This window comes from Cryptomeria japonica, chromosome 11 (genome assembly GCF_030272615.1).
Source record: "Cryptomeria japonica chromosome 11, Sugi_1.0, whole genome shotgun sequence".
Lineage (NCBI taxonomy): Eukaryota > Viridiplantae > Streptophyta > Pinopsida > Cupressales > Cupressaceae > Cryptomeria > Cryptomeria japonica.
The window spans coordinates 119,011,760-119,028,458 of NC_081415.1; the positions used below are offsets into that span (position 1 = coordinate 119,011,760).

The window sequence follows — 16,699 nt, forward strand, 5'->3', positions numbered from 1 at the left end:
TAGTAGTGTGAAGGAAGAAGATCCCAACTTGACTGAGCTTGGGAAAAAGATAGAAGCCCTCTCTGACAACCTGCAGGTGATTACCAGCAGACTGGAGGCGATGGAGTCCAAGATGCATGATGTGTCTAAATTCGCTCTGAATGTCATGAGATGCTCGACCACTACTCTGTGCTTTTTGCACGATAGCGCGAACAAAGGAAAAGGCAAGGAGGACGAGGAATTTAAATTCCTCACTAAGGAATGGGCTAAGAAGCTGCTCCCTAAGAAGAGCCGTGGAAAAAAGAATTAAATTTCTACATGTGGAGAAGTTTTTTGTCTGTGGTGTAGTAGGCTGGATAGGTCTAGTTTCGGCTTATTTTTATATTTTAATGCTTATAGCCCTGCGTGGCACTGAAAGTATACTCTGATTGGTAGTATTTTATTGCTGATAAACTCTTGTATGATGGTTTTTGTTTTTGATAGAGGTAAAAGGCTTCTTCTGTGCTAATTGTTTGTAGACAATGGTCCTTCCATTGTTCTCTTCATTGCACCCATGGGTCAGCCCCCTCGTTTTTGGTTGCTTTTATTATCAAAAACACTTGATAATAATGAGAATAATAATTCACTTCAAGGGATAAACCTCCAAATATAACTAACAACAACATAGTTCGCCACATGACGATGATAAACTAGCTTTCATTTGTTTACACAACATACACCTTTCTAGTCTAGCTTTCCTCTAAATTTTTTCAACAACTAACATTTTTCTTAAAATTTCAAACGAAAGATGTTTAACACATTATGTAAAACATAGAATTTAATTTCTTTCATATGTCAATAATTGTGCTTTCAATTGTTTACACAATATACAACTAATTTAACTTTCCTCTGTTTTTTTGACAATTACTATTTTTCTTAAAACATAAATGAAAGACATTGCAGTAAGCACGATCATTTGTTTACACAACATACACCTTTCTAATCTAATTTTACTTTGAATTTTTTTGACAATTATTTTTATTCTTAAAACGTCAAATGAAAGATTGCAATGGTCAAACTGTCATATAAAATTCATATGAGAGACACGGATGATCGTCGAATTCCAAGCCTAATGTTATAGTTCATGCCTTCGGGTTCCATTCAACGCCCAAACAATTCAATGTTAAAAATTAAATTTTTAATTATACAATTTTACTTAAAAAGTTTGCTTAGTCTATTTAGATTTTTGTAAATTTATATTCACTTAAGCATCTTCAAATATATATATATATAACAATAAGATATTTTATTTCTAAATAAAACAATTACGTAACATATGATTTTTTTTGAAAAAAAATTGGTAAGTACTTGGAATCAGCTCCCTCCATTCATTTAAAAAGAAACTACATGGAGACTGGTATATTTGATGGAAGTATGCAACTCCCTCAGCAATAGCAACTAGCTTTTAAACTAGATTTGGATCAAATGCTGTCTGAGCAAAAAAATCCAGGTTATTTTCCTTTTCCACTCCTTTCTTAAAGAGCCGCCAAGCCTTCTGAGACTTAGTTTTATTCTTCATCTTCTACCCTTCTGTGTTTAAATCCCAAAACCCCAACTCACAGTGGCAGGGAGCTTGCCAAATTCTCTTTGCACAACCAATAAATTCTCCTGTTTGACGGTTCTTTCCGCAGTACGAGAAAAATTAGAAATTTTCCATTTACTTAAGCATTATGGCCCCCTGCTCCCACAATCTTGATAAGGGCTTCACTCTCGCAAGGAGAACGATGCATTGATTTACAAATTGGGGTTGCTACGGAATGATCCTAAAGCCTTTAAGGCTGCTGCCCTTAGAATGTACTGGTGATAGAAAGCAGCTGCAAAAGCTCCCAGGAAGGGACCAACCCAGAAAATCCACTGCAAATCCATACAAAGCAATCATATGAGAAGGATAGATTATAAAGGAAACTGAATCTTCACAAGAACATATTTTACTTTTTAGTAAAAACATATTTCCAAAAGTGGTAAATTTATTAGGTCCTCTTCTGAATGATTCATCGACCCAACATGTTCAGATAGATTCATCTACCCAACCCTAGTTTTTCCAAGCACCACACAGGATTTTCCTATATCCTGATGATGGACACTGAGCATAATTCTCCTGACTTGCCCCTTGGAAAGACTATTTCAGACTGACCAGGGCTTATGAGTTATGTTGACCATCACCATACTCTATACAAGACCGCGACTTTTTCCAAAAAACATAAATGAGCAATAAAAGAAGATGCAATGAAACCTAGGCAGGGGCTTGAAACTAGACACATAGTTTGTAACCATCAAGAGCTTGCTACTTACTTGGTCGTCCCAGATTTTATCATGGCCATAAATTACAGCAGCTCCAAAGCTCCTTGCAGGGTTGATGCCAGTTCCTGTGATAGGGATGGTGGCCAAGTGTACCATGAAAACAGCAAACCCAATAGGCAGTGGAGCCAAGACCTGCACAAAAATAAACATTGTTTGATTATAACCCATATGGCAAAACAAATAAAATGACCCACAAGTTCAATTCCTCCAGTGTTCTGCTCTCTAAGACAACAGGTGTTGACTGAACGCTTTATCATACAGTCCTATCCAGATTGATCTAAGATTAAAATCAAGTTCAAAATCAACAAAAATACAAGGTAAAAGGCAACATACAGGAACATGAGAGTCACGGGCACTGCGTTTAGGATCAGTTGCAGAGAAAACAGTGTACACCAACACAAAAGTTCCAATTATTTCAGCACCCAAACCAGTACCCTTGGAGTAACCAGGGGCTACTGAGTTAGCCCCACCTCCATACATGTCATAGAAACTCTTCTGGAATGCCTTTACAAGTCCAACCCCACAGATGGCACCCAGACACTGAGCCACGATGTACAGAACAGCCCTTGGTAAGGACACCTTTCTAGCCAGAAACAGGCCAAAAGTGACAGCAGGATTGATATGCCCACCTGCAAACACAAAAAGATGTGCATCAGAAACGAAGCCCACAAGACCATTCTGACACTCCATTTGGTTGTGTCTCCAGTCCTTACTAAAACTCAGATGGGTGGAACAACAACAGATGCAACACAAGACTACAGACCTGAAATACCAGCAGTGCAGTAAACCAGCACAAAGATCATGCCCCCAAAGGCCCAGGCAATACCCAGAAGCCCAACACTTCCACAGTTTGCAGCAGTTCTCTTGTGACCAATCACAGTAGCAACTGTGACGTAAAGAAACAACAATGTAGCAATGAACTCAGCAATCAGAGCTCTGTAAAAAGACCAGAGCTTGAATTCTTCAAAATCCACCAGAGGTGCAGGGGGTGGGTCTGTGTAATCCTTGGCTCCAAGCCCATGCACCTCCTTACCTTCTTCCTTAGCCATGGCTCAAAATCAATCAACCCTTGACAAACAATTCCTAAAATTCTCCTGCACAGAAAAAGAATACCTGAGCTTAAGATCAGAGCTTATGAAAAAAGGCCCCCTGCTCTGTTATTTATGGGGCTATGAGAGCTTAACAGGAGTGACGACAATGGCTCCATGCTGCCGCCCATAACCGCCTCTACATGTCATGCCCGGCCCCACCACCATACACGTCATGGAGGACTCCAAAGGTATTCCTTTCTCCCTTCACCCTACTGTAAATCCTATACTTAGCTAGCTACTTTCTGCCATGTTTGTCTGCATATCTGAAATATGGGTTGTTCTTAATCTATGTAAAAAGAATCAGTACAGTACAGTATAGAGCTCACAGTATTTATGACTATCTCCCGTACTTATAAGAGAAATTTATGGCCGTCTATCGGGCCCCAATTGCATGCTAGGTGTCATTATATCAGAGACTCCATATCAGTGAATCTCTCTCTGAATTTCGATTTCTCATAACAGTAAATTTTGGTTTTTTATAATTTATAACGTTTAGATTAAAGGGGAAACGTGAGCTGGTGGTCCTTGTCAGATTTTCCGTAACGTTTTATTCTCTTTTATTAGAATGGCTTAATTATTGTCTAGGACAAAAGCTAATTAGGAAAATTTTACAGAGTTTCATGGCATACGACTGATACTGTAACCATTTAACAGAGAAAAGCCTTCAATGTATTAAAGACACATGTTAAATCACGTATATTTTAAAACTTGCGTTCAACATCCGAAGATAGTGCATGGGATCTGACCATTACTTGTACCAAACAAATCAAAATATAATTACCTCTTATTAATTACTGATATTCTATATATATATATAGACTGTTTGACATTAAATTGATTTGATTTGAATGGATGCGACTAAGCTTCACACAAAAATGTAGTTTTTAGAAAAAAAAAAAATCTACAAAACCCAACAAATCCAATCAAAAATCATAATATTATACAAATTTGTGTTTTTGCAGGTGTGACATTTTGTATGAAGAATAGTCCGAGCTGATGAGAATTAGAAGGACCATTGATCAGAGTGTGTGCATATTAAGGTTATGAGTAGTCAGGTTGTGGCTACCTTAACTCTTAATTAAGTTATATGATTATTAATATAGTCTTTATATAGGTAGATATGTAAGCATAGGTAGAATATAAGGCATACATAGCACTTATATAGGAGCTAATGCTTTAGTTTATCATCATCATATGGAGAACTATGTTGTTGTTAGTTATATTTGGAGGTTTATCCCTTGAAGTGAATTATTATTCTCATTATTATCAAGTGTTTGCAACATATTTCTTAATATTTACTTTTATTGTGTAATTAATTTCATTACATTAGTGGGGTCCGAGGTGACATCAGGTTAGGACCACCCCTCGTCAGGTCTCTCCTTCCTCTTTATCTTTTGCTCTTTTAGGAGAAATGGTCAGATCCAGCTAAGAGAGCAACTTAGAAGAATCAGGCCAACCACCACTGCCACTACCCGCAGACCAACCATCGTTGCCTCCAAAAGTCGGCCCTGCACAATCCGAATGCCAAGCGGAGGCAGAGCCCTCATGGGGTGGAGAAATTGAGTGCTACCCAACCGAATATCGTTTTCAGATGATTTGATCTATTGTTACAGAACCCAAGTTGGCCCACTTTACTGATGCCATACACTTTTTCTATTATACATTTTATTTTTATTTTATTTTAAATTTCAATTACACTCTTTATATATTTTCCTATTATACTTTAATAGTCCCTAAACCAATTTTAAACTTTCATTAACAATATGTCATTATTATGTAGAGTATAGTGCATTAAGGAATTGGGACACATGTAGCTTGTATTTTAAGCTAAACCCATGTGTTGATATGTGAAGCTTTTCTTGTCAAGGTATTCATCCCTCCGGAAAGGTCGGAAGAATAAAACAGAAAACTTTAGAGAATTGCCATTTGTCCATTTTAATTTATAGCGCACGCCACATCACTGTTTCGGGCATGTTATAATGTAGAGATGATATAACTAGTGTGGAAAATATGTCACCGTAACTTTCGCTAAGGAAAATCTTTAAAGATTTAATGAAACCTCTAGATTTTTGTAGAATAAAGCTTTGCAATTTTTTTTTAAATGAAATATTTTTTTCTTATATATTAAGCATTCTTTTTGGACATTATTGAAATAGAAAAAGCAGTTTGAAATCTCTAGATTTGGTATGGTGTTTTTAGAATAACTTGACATTTTAGTATAAGTGTAGATTGGGGATTGTTTGTGTATTTTTTTATTGATGTCTTTTTTAAAATGTTTTTAATTGTAGCTTTTTTTAGTTTTATAGAAGATTTCAACTTAACATTATCTAAATGTCTATCATATAGACTTTGTCATTAAATCAAATGTTCTTTGAAATTAATTGCAGCGAGGTGATCTTGTGTATGAGGAAGTTATTGAGATTTTTTTTTTTTACTTCTGTCATTAATGATTTTTTTATCATCCTTCTTTTTAGAAGCAAGAATGAGAGCTCTTGTGTAGGTGGAAGACCCACAACCATATTATACACCTTTTAAACAAGATTATAACAAAGCATTAATTAGGAGGATCAAGCAAACGATATGAGCAATTATAATGCATCCTAAATGACTTGTTTCTTAGGAGATCATTAAGCAATCCCGACAATTAGTATAGGATGATTTGGTAATCAAAGTTAACTTCAATAATGTTTATGAAATGATCAGGTGGAATTTGTTCATAAGTTGCTTAGATAATTAGGGTTTGGTCATAGGTTCATTTTCTGCGTGCAACTCTTATTGGATGAGGCTAATGCATATATAATAGACAATGGTTACCTCTCTACTCTTTTTCATTACAATTGTGCATCAAAAAAGGTTGTTCTCTTGCACCCGTTCTCTATGTGCAACCATTGATGTGTCTAGCTACGCACTTCAACATACTCACTCTGCAACTTAATATTTGCATTTCCCTTCCTAATGAATCCATTATTATCAGTCGAAACTTTGATGATGATAGTAAGCTCTTTATCCAAAATGAAACTTATGAACTACAATGATGCTTGAAGTTATAGACCTATATTGTGTTGCCTTTGGCTCACAATATCTATACATAAAACCACTTTTATAATTACTTACTCAAGTTTACCATATCCTCAAATACTTAGTAATAGAAACATCTTGAATATGAAGGCCTTAAGAAATTTTGATGTCCCTTTGGAATTGTAGTATCTTTATTAGATATTATTTGAAAATGGTAATTATCCAAGTTGAAAACCAAACTTCTATTATAGAATATCAAACATATTCTTTTCCATGGTTGGTTTTATTCAAGTTATAAACATGATTCTTCTGACCAATCATAAGTATAGTTCTCTATGTTGGCTCCCCTCCAAAGCTTGTTATAATTACTTAACATAACTCATCATAAACTTCAACTTATCCATGATGATGATGCACATACAATCCAACGAACACTTTAGCATGAAGAACCCTAACTTTGATTCACAACTCCATAATCTTATCCACGTTACCCATAATTTGTAAGGTAGGAGACCAAAATATATTTATTAAATAAAAAAAATGTAGAATATTCAAACAAAATATAATAAAAAATTAATTTTTAAAAAATCTATAACATAGGGGATTTACGTATATATTTTTAATTTTTTATGTGATATTATTTGACCTAAAATTGTTGGGCCATAGCTACATTTTTTGTCTAATAAAATTAATGCATGTGGTTTGGAGGGGAATGGCACCTCATAGAATGTTTAAAGGACATGTATATACATGTCAAGAATGTACTCTATAATAAACAATTTATTTGTCTTAATGTCTCAAAATTGGTATAGACTTTTGTACGTATAAAATTAGGATTTGACCCAAAAGTGAGATGTACTATTACACTTTAGCCCTAACACTAAACCAACTCAAACGAATATACACACATTCTTAGGGGTTCATCTTGATCCTTATCCATTCCTTTACTTGGGTTAAATTCATAGAATATAGAACTAACTCGAATTAGTTCTACATCTGCAAAAAATACCATATATCTTTTTAAATAAAAATAAAAATTGAACCCTCACTAACACTGTTTACCAACCAGTTTTTGTCAACTCAAGCACAAATTCATTAACTTGAGTGGTAGGGTGTTGTTTTAAGGAAAAACCTTAATTTTTTTCACATCATCAAAAAATTATCAAATGAAGGGTATTCACTAGAGCATCATCAATACATCATCTACTTATTATTTTCAATCTTTTCACACAATTGTTTAACTAGTAACATGTATTTGACCAAAGGAATATTCATTGTTTAACAAGCTCTTATGAGTTCAACATCAACATGTTTTTAACATAATTATCAACTATGTTTATATTTGTGATCTAGATTCAAATTTGTATGCAAGGTTCAAATTCATAGGTACTACACAAAAAAATTATTTTCCCCTAAAATAGTCATATGATAATTCCTAATTTTTAATACATTTATGAATCAATTTGAAACATTTGACATAACAAATCTATATCAAGTTTTCAAGTTGAGTATTGTTGTTTGTTTATTTAATTTCTAAACATTTATTTCAATGCTTTTATCAATCCCAACTCAGAATTTGTAATTGATTTGGTCATCCTTATACACCACACCTTTTGTCTCAAGCAAAAATAATAATGTTGAAATGAATTCCCAACAAAAAAACTTTATTGTAATCCAAACAAAGTTGGTGCCATAGTCTCTTTCTTTATAATATGCCTAATAGATCTGAGCCAAAGAAAAAAAAATCCTAATGGATCATAAATATTGATGAAAACAAAATAACATTTTAAAGAAAATCATCCCACCTTACACAATTGCTACTTTGTGCCATATTGAAGTACCTCAATATCTTAAAAAAAAGATTAGATGAAAGAATGCCAAGGCCTTTAGAAACTCCATCAACATTAACGACAATGTCTATGTACCCATCAAATTGCATATTTGAATATATTAATTAATTAAAAAACAACAATTATTTTATTTTCAGTTAATAAATAAATATGATCAAATGTGCAATCAAATGGCTGCATAGACAAAATGTTATGAATCAACATGATGTTTACCATTTCAAATTGATCTTTTACTAATCATCTTTTATTAGAGATATTCTCACTCCTAATATTTCATAAAAGAATCTTTTTATTAACATAGAAAATGATTTCAACTTCGTTTATCTAAAATAAGTGTGAATAATTTTTTATTTACTACCCCATATTTCTACTTATATAGTTTTTGTGTTCTCTTAGACTACTATTTATTCTCACCATGGAAGACCACTAGTTCTTAAAAATTATTAAAATTTCATCTATCTTCTCTAAAAAAAATTCATTTTTTTTAAAAAGCTTTATCCAATTAATTATTATAATATATTTTTAATTAAAAAAATTCATCATAAGAAAAAAAATGCAAATCAAATTAAGCCATCATATTCCTTTAAAGAGGTCCTCAACCCAGATGAATCTATATGGAAAGATTGCATCTAGAAAAAGATAGAAAGATGAGTCCAACTAAGAAGAGTGGAACTCAACAACCATGTGGGGCATATGGACCCAACACTTGAGAAGGTTGCTTCAAATGGTTGGAATGACTTGTAATTTGGATTTTTGACCGTTGTCATTATAGGAGTTTTGAATTAACCTATTTGTGTAATAATTTACAAGCACTCAATCATAACTAGGCACCTTTAACTTTCATTTCCCATTTGTGAGTGGTCCATAAAATTTTATTCTATAGTCCTTTCCCTAATGTGTGTACTTTTTCAATTTAATCCACCATCTCAAGGCATGCATTAAAAAATTGGAAACCATCACTTTCTTGTATCATATTTCTCTTTGTTCAAAAAAAACATATTTTCACCATTGACGTATTTCTTTCAATAAAACTTTAGATGTAATATTTCATCTTGTATTTTATAAAGATTTAGCAATGCTTTTTACCTAGATAGGTATCCTTCCACCAACTACCACTCTACAATGTCTATCATTCCATCAATTGGGTGGCATAAGAATACAATATCATTCTTTAAAAATAATATTGTGAAAAAAGTCTCTCTTTTTTAATTGAATATTGTGGATATATAAAAGAATTTCAACTCACTTCAAAAGTTTTGAAGATGTTAAAATTTGATTATAATATATATACAACAATCAAAATAGTCATAAGGAGGTATTGATAAAAAAATAAGAGTTATTCATAACTTGAATTGTTTCAGTCAAATAAAGAATGAAAGAGTCTATATGATGTTCAATAATCTATTGGTAGTTGTTGTCCATTGTTTCTAGATTTGATTATATATAGATTTTTTAGCATCAACGTTTCGGATCACACTTCATGATCCATCATCAGGATGAAAGAATTCAAGGAGTGTGATTCTAAACATTGATGCTAAAAAATCTATACACAATCAAATCTAGAAACACTGAGCAACATTTTCATGGATTGCGGAAATCTGCTATGTTTAATCTATTGGTAGATTCTATTCTTGGTAAATTTGCTCTGTTCAATTTTTTTTTAAAAAGAGTTCATGAGATATGATGAAAAAATTATTAAAAATCCACATCAATATATACAATAATCAAACATAAAAAATATGCAAATTTAACATTCGAACGACTTCGAATAACTAGCATAACAACAATAACATCTAAAGGAACAAATTTGAGTGAATCATGAAAACCAAAACATTTCCATAAAGATTGTCTGTTTACACCTACGATAACTCTTGAGGCAACCACTACGATATTGATTAGCCCACGAAGTGAAGAGCTCTTTACATTTGCATTATGAAAAAGTTTAGGTTTGATGATACTAATAATTGTTAAATGATTGTAATTTATTCTTTTGCCTATCTATTAAGGCTCAAGATTTTCAGAGGTACATTTGGGTTAGGTTTGAATCTTTGGGTGACTTTGATGGATTGAATACTCTATTGTGGTAGCTTAGCTATAGGATGACTTCTAATTTAGATGTATACTCATAATAATGAAATTTGCTATTTAAAAATGGAGATATTGGTATCTATATAATCTAATTATTTCATTTTTTAATAATATTATTATTTTTTATTATGTGAGATTTTAAAGTCAATATTTGTTTATATTTATAAGTATAAAAAATCAACACATAAAGGTAATAAGTCAAATAAGTCATTCTAATAAAGGATATAATATTTCTATATTTTATAATTGTGATAAAGTACTTTCTAATTTAATTGTGTGATGTTTTTCTAACATCAAAATTTTGCATCACACTTCATAATCCACTATCAAAGAAAAAAATGAGATGAAAGCTTATAATCTATTTAAATGACTAATATATTTTATTCTTAAAATATTTTAATACTAATTTCTTTAATACAAATATTTTAAAAGAAAAATATATATTTTTTATTTACTTTCTAATTTTTTAAAATAAAATATATAATCATGTTTGCACAAAGATTGAGAAGCAAATTTTCCAAAGCAATGAGAATAACATATTTCTTTAAGTACTGGGCTAGATGATATAGATCATAAAATATCATTGAGTAGTGCTCTTGACCAACCTAAATGAGCATTGAACCAAACTAGTTTTTCATTTCAATAAGGGGTGGAAAACCAACATGTGTTTCACCAATTCTTCAACTAAACCACATAACACACAATTTGACGGACTAAACTATCCTAGCTTTTTAGATTTATTTGGTGTTAAAGTTTTTTGTGTAATGTAGACCAAGCCAAGGCACCTAGCTTGGGAATATATCTTAATTAAGAGTTAAGGTAGCCACAATCTGACTACTTATTACCCTAATATGCACACATTTATTGAAGTTTTATGATTTTTCATAATAGTTTTGTATATTTTCCCAATATTTTTTTGATTTGTATCGCCTTGTTCATATTAGAATCTCCAAAAAGAATCATATCAGATATAAACTATTGATGTGGAATTGCATCGAGTCCATTGGTCACCTTGATGGCTCTCTACAACCCGAGTTTAATTATTGTGTGCATTGTTCTCCCCATAGCCTCTACAATGATTATGAAAACAAAATGTAGTATTGAATCTCCTTGCCTTAGTCTTTTAGGAGAAAAAATCCAATTGGGTTGTCCTTGATAAGCACTAAATATTTGGGACTCAAATTTCAACTAAAGACCCACATTATCCAATGCTAAAAGAAGCCAAATTTAGTCATGATTTTTATTAGAAAAATCCAAATTCACTCATGCTTTTAATAACACTAACAAAACTTGTCTTCGAATGTGTAGTGTCCCGAATAAAAATACTTCGTTGGTGAAGTGGCCACCAAGGTTCAAAGCCCTGTTGGGCCACTATGCTTGTAGGCCTTGTGTCTTCGTTGGGCCATTGTGCTTGCGAGTTTGAACAAGTGAAGTGTGGGGATGAGGTCCCTTGTTTGTGGCCTCACCGGTTCATAGCTCCAGGTCAAAAGCGTTTCACAAGGAGCTGGAGCGCATGTCATGCCAGCGTCATCGGTCGTGTTAAAAAGTTTACTAGGCATTAATTTTATTTTTTTTAAATAACACTAACAAAACCAAATAAAATATCAAATTGAAGGAGATAGAAATAAGTAGCATGACACATTTGCCCAAAAGTATTTTAAAAAATAAAATCACATCTAATAATTTTTCCAACAACTCAATTAACTCTAGAATTGCAATGCTCAATAATGACATTTTCTTTCATAATGCTTCATGTTCTTATCAATTACAAGTAATGTCAAAGAATAACAAATACATTGCTTACCAACAAGAACAAATCAACTGTCAATCAAATCAATCATCTCCACACCAACCAACAAAGAATAACAAAATAATTATAGCAACCATACAATCTTAATTGTTTTAATATACCCATGATGTTGACGTTACTATTGTTCCTATCCTTAATGACATTGTTATTGTCTAACAAAATGTTTCTTTTCTTATTAAAATTATTCCTTCTTATTAATCAACCAATACATATTTATAAATTCTTTATACAACCCTTACAATTAACTTGTTATTCTAATTAATTTTATTACATCATACATTATTGCTATTAATGTAATTCTCTATTTTTCAAATTGCTTTCAATTAAATAAACATATCAATTTACTATTGCTAATTAAAAATTAAAAAAAAAGTCTATCATCGGCCACCCTCGCATGTTATATCCATCTATCCCATACAAACAAATGAAAGGTTGACAGTAAGCCACGTAACACAATTTGCACCACCCAAGCCCTACGACCTAATAGTCACGAGGAGCATCCAGCGTTCAACTCTGTGATGACGTGTCAGCACGGCCTTGATTTAGCGGCTAAATCCCCACGTTGTGGACTCGGACATCGAGGCTCAAGTGCTTTCTATTCGTCTCCCATTAAATGCGTGCTCAACATAAAAGCAAAAGGAGGAGTTGAAAAAATAAACTTCGAGGGCCCCACATGAACGTGATTCGTTCGACCGACCAGGTTGCACGATGGTGATGGGCTGTATCCCATTTTCCTTGCATCCACGTCACGGGTCCGACTTGAACTGTTTTAAAATGTGAGAAATTTTATTTTTTTTGCCCATAATATTTTTAAGTTCTTGCACATTCTGTAAATTTCTATTAATGAGAAGCTTGAGAGATACTTCTTGACCATTTTTAGATTGTTATGACTTAAAGAGGATTATAACTATTTGTCAAAATTTTTAAAGAAATATTTTATTGTCAATTTTTTTCATTTAATTTGTTTTTTTTAAGAAGTAAAAAGTAACATCTTGATAATTTATAAATAAAATAAATATGTGAACCATTATGTATTATTTAGATAGAGTTTGTTTTTATTATATTTCTTTTTTCATATATATATTTAACTGTAATTCAGGTGAATGAGTCTTTGGTCTCTTACGGAAGTTGAATGGTTTTTAAATAATATCATTATGGATGAAATCTTGGTGAATGCAAGGTCTTGACTCCATAAGAGATGAAATCGGGATTGTGTTGCAACTTTCACAAATGGATACCCTCAAATCTTGACTCTCAATCCAAAAAAAACAATTTAAAAGTCTAATTCCATATTAAAATAGCAAAATAATCTTATTAATAATATAAAAATTTTACTATACTTTTTTTCAGTGCTAAGAAGATTTGAACCCAACATCATCTAGATGCCTACAACATGAAATTTGTCATTAAACCAAGTAAGGGAAGAGCACTTACCATTACGGTTCACTCCTTACTTACCCAACCCCCCAATTACTAACTTTGAAAAAACCAAAAATATGATAACTAAAAGTCCAGCAATGAATTGCACATGCACCAATAGCCTCCCACTTTAGCCCCAACAGTTAGCATTCTGGACTACAATTGGTCCCTTTGTGCACCTTTGTTGGAACCCATAACACACAACTACTTGAGCATTTGTGCAGAAGTATTGGCAATTTTAAGTGCATGGTTATTGGGGCATCTATAAGTAGGTATCAGGGGACACGTTGAAACATGTAATTTTCTTACTTTTGTGTGAATAACAAATCCCACAACGTGTGTCATTACTACCCGGAAACTAGAACAATACCTATAAACAGTTAAGCCACATACAAAAGCAACAACAAAAAAATCGTCGAAATCCAATATACCATTTAAAATCTATTAATATACAGATTAGCTATAACAATCACTGATACACTTCCCCTAATAATATAATTTTTATTTATTTTTATATTTATAAACATTTTCACTATACTTTTACAATTTAAATCAACCAATTTTACAACATTTAGAAATCATCAGCACCAGCCTCATTCCAACTTATTATTTCTTTAAAAAAAATCTATGGTACGAAACTTTTTTGAACAAAGAAATCAGTGATTTTTTTTTATTCTTTGTGCTTTAAAGAAATGATCTGGACCACTCATACATTGATTGCTTAAAAAAAAAGGATTTTGAATGCCAGTTGTCTTGGACCCACGTGGGGAGAAATATAATTGGTGATAAGTGACCGCCCTAAGGATAAGATTTGTGTGGCTCATATTCTCACACGTTACTTAATGCCACTGCCCACACTCTCACTTGAGAACTTTTTTAAAATATTTTCAGGGACTTTTTTAAAGTATTGTAAGGGAATTTTTTAGTATTTTAAGCCTTACATTGTACTTCTACACATATATATGAATACTTTTTTATGTTGGGGACTATTTATTACTTCTACACATATATATGTATACCTTTTTATTTTGGGGATTATTTATTATTTAGGATTAAAGAAGAGCCCAATGAATACAAATGTTGTTTGTATTTTACCTAGGATTCCACTTTCACAAAATGTGAAAGAGAGGGTATATTCTCAAGAGGAACCTTACAATCAATTGTTGCCTTGTCAAATCATAGTGTTCCATTAAAATATAATTAATGAACCCTTTATGTTTGAAGTACTGCCTACCTAGCAATAAGGTTGTTTGAATTGGATTGTATATACAATAAATTATTAGTCCATTTTGTTTAATTTAATGGCCTTCATCTATCTATAGATTAGACTTGACATACGCAATTTTAATTTTTTTAGAATTGACATATAAAATTTTATTTAAGTTGTTCCTCCAATCCAATTCTAGATGAACCCGACTAGGGTTGGTGTCATTTTAAACCAATGAGTGTATAGTTTTGTTCCATTCATCTCATTGGCTTAGTGGTTCAATTTTTTATTTATTTTTATATATATATTATTGTACTGAGAGTAGAATATGTGGTATAGATGGTATGCAGATAATTATAATAAGTAGAATATATGGTATACAGATTATTATAATAAGTAGAATGTATGATATATAAATTGTTATAATAAGTGTTCTAATTTAATAGTTCAATTTTTATTTTTGGAGGATTTTATAAAGGTTTAGAGGAACGGTCACTTTATTTGGTCATTAAAAATGTTTAGGAATATGAATAGAAATATTTATTTTAATGAGAATTTAGTAAAATTTTAATGTATTTATTTATCATTAAGTGAAGAAAGTAGGTTATATGAGAGATTTTCTTATATATTCTGAAATAGTGTAAATGTATATTCATTTTCATTTAGTTTTGAGTTTATTTTGATGGAATGACTCAATACAATTACATATCGATATATCACAATTTTTTGTCTTAAGCTTGGTTCATTCTTTAATTCTTATATAATTTCATTTATATTCATTCATATTTTCATATATTCAACCCTCGACTACCAATGTAGTTATTCAACATTGGGTTTAAGTCCTAGTCAAATGATCATTAGACCTACTTGCTTGGTTTGAAGTTTGTTGTAAGATTGAAGGATGCATTGCCAACCCCAACCATCAATTTGGTCTTCACCCCTTGTTGTTCAAGCCTTTGGCTTGACAAGTTGTCACTGATGTCTTAGTTCACCAAAAGCCAAGTTTGCTAAAATGTCGATCTATCAAAAAGAAGGAAGAGATTGCAAGTTTGGTGTTCTCGGCCAAATTAGTAGTTCACAAATTGCTTGGTTCATCAAAAGGATAAATCATTGAAATACATTCATATTCGACCAATTCTTAAGTGTGTAAACTCCTTAGTTTCTTGAAGATGGAGTTTGTTGAAAATCATTTCCATTGAAAGAAGATCTTAGTCCACCATTTTTTGGTGAAGTCTCAAGTTTGCAAACCACTTGGTTTGTCAATGAACAAATTAGTTAGAGTTTCAATTCACCAAAAATGAGGAGAAGAAGATAATTTTATTTGAGATGAAGGAAATCACTCTCGATGAGTTCCATAGTTCACAAACTTACCAAAATGCTAAAAACCAGTTTGCAAAAGGATGACTTTTCTAAACCAAAAGTTCTATATACTTTAAAAAAAATTGAAATAGAGAAAAAGGGATTCCTAATTACAATTAATGTCAAACAATGACAAAGACATTTCTTCCCAACGAGAACAAATCAAGTGTCAATCAAATCAATCATCTCCAAACTAACCAACAAAGAATAACAAAATAATTGTGTATATGGTGAAAACGGATAACAATAATAACAATATTGAAAGGCTATAATGAATTCAACCACCAAACCCTAGCCTAACAATGAACAAAGATCCACCATAACATATGAAGATTACCTAAGACAATGCAAATAACTCAAAATCACAAAGATTATACCATCACATGTCCAATAGGGTTTTGATCTCCATTCTTCCTATCTCCATTGATCTTGCTTGATATATTTGCTCTCAGATTTTATATGCACAAGAGCTCAACAAAGAACGGAATGTGGTTGCAAGTAGGATCGTAGTATAGCCAAGTACTCCAAAATCAGTCAT

General features: G+C 32.0%; 1 protein-coding gene across 1 annotated transcript; it reads right to left on the reverse strand.

Annotated features, from left to right (window-relative positions):
- Positions 1–1,315: 1,315 nt before the first annotated feature.
- LOC131041097 (probable aquaporin PIP2-8) lies at positions 1,316–3,712 on the reverse strand. The gene is made up of 4 exons (XM_057974076.1): positions 3,083–3,712; positions 2,653–2,948; positions 2,311–2,451; positions 1,316–1,872 (listed from the first exon to the last, which is right to left on the reverse strand). Exons 1-4 carry the CDS (start codon positions 3,366–3,368, stop codon positions 1,753–1,755), a joined length of 843 nt encoding a protein of 280 aa, XP_057830059.1. The 5' UTR covers positions 3,369–3,712; the 3' UTR covers positions 1,316–1,752.
- Between the last annotated feature and the right edge of the window lie 12,987 nt (positions 3,713–16,699).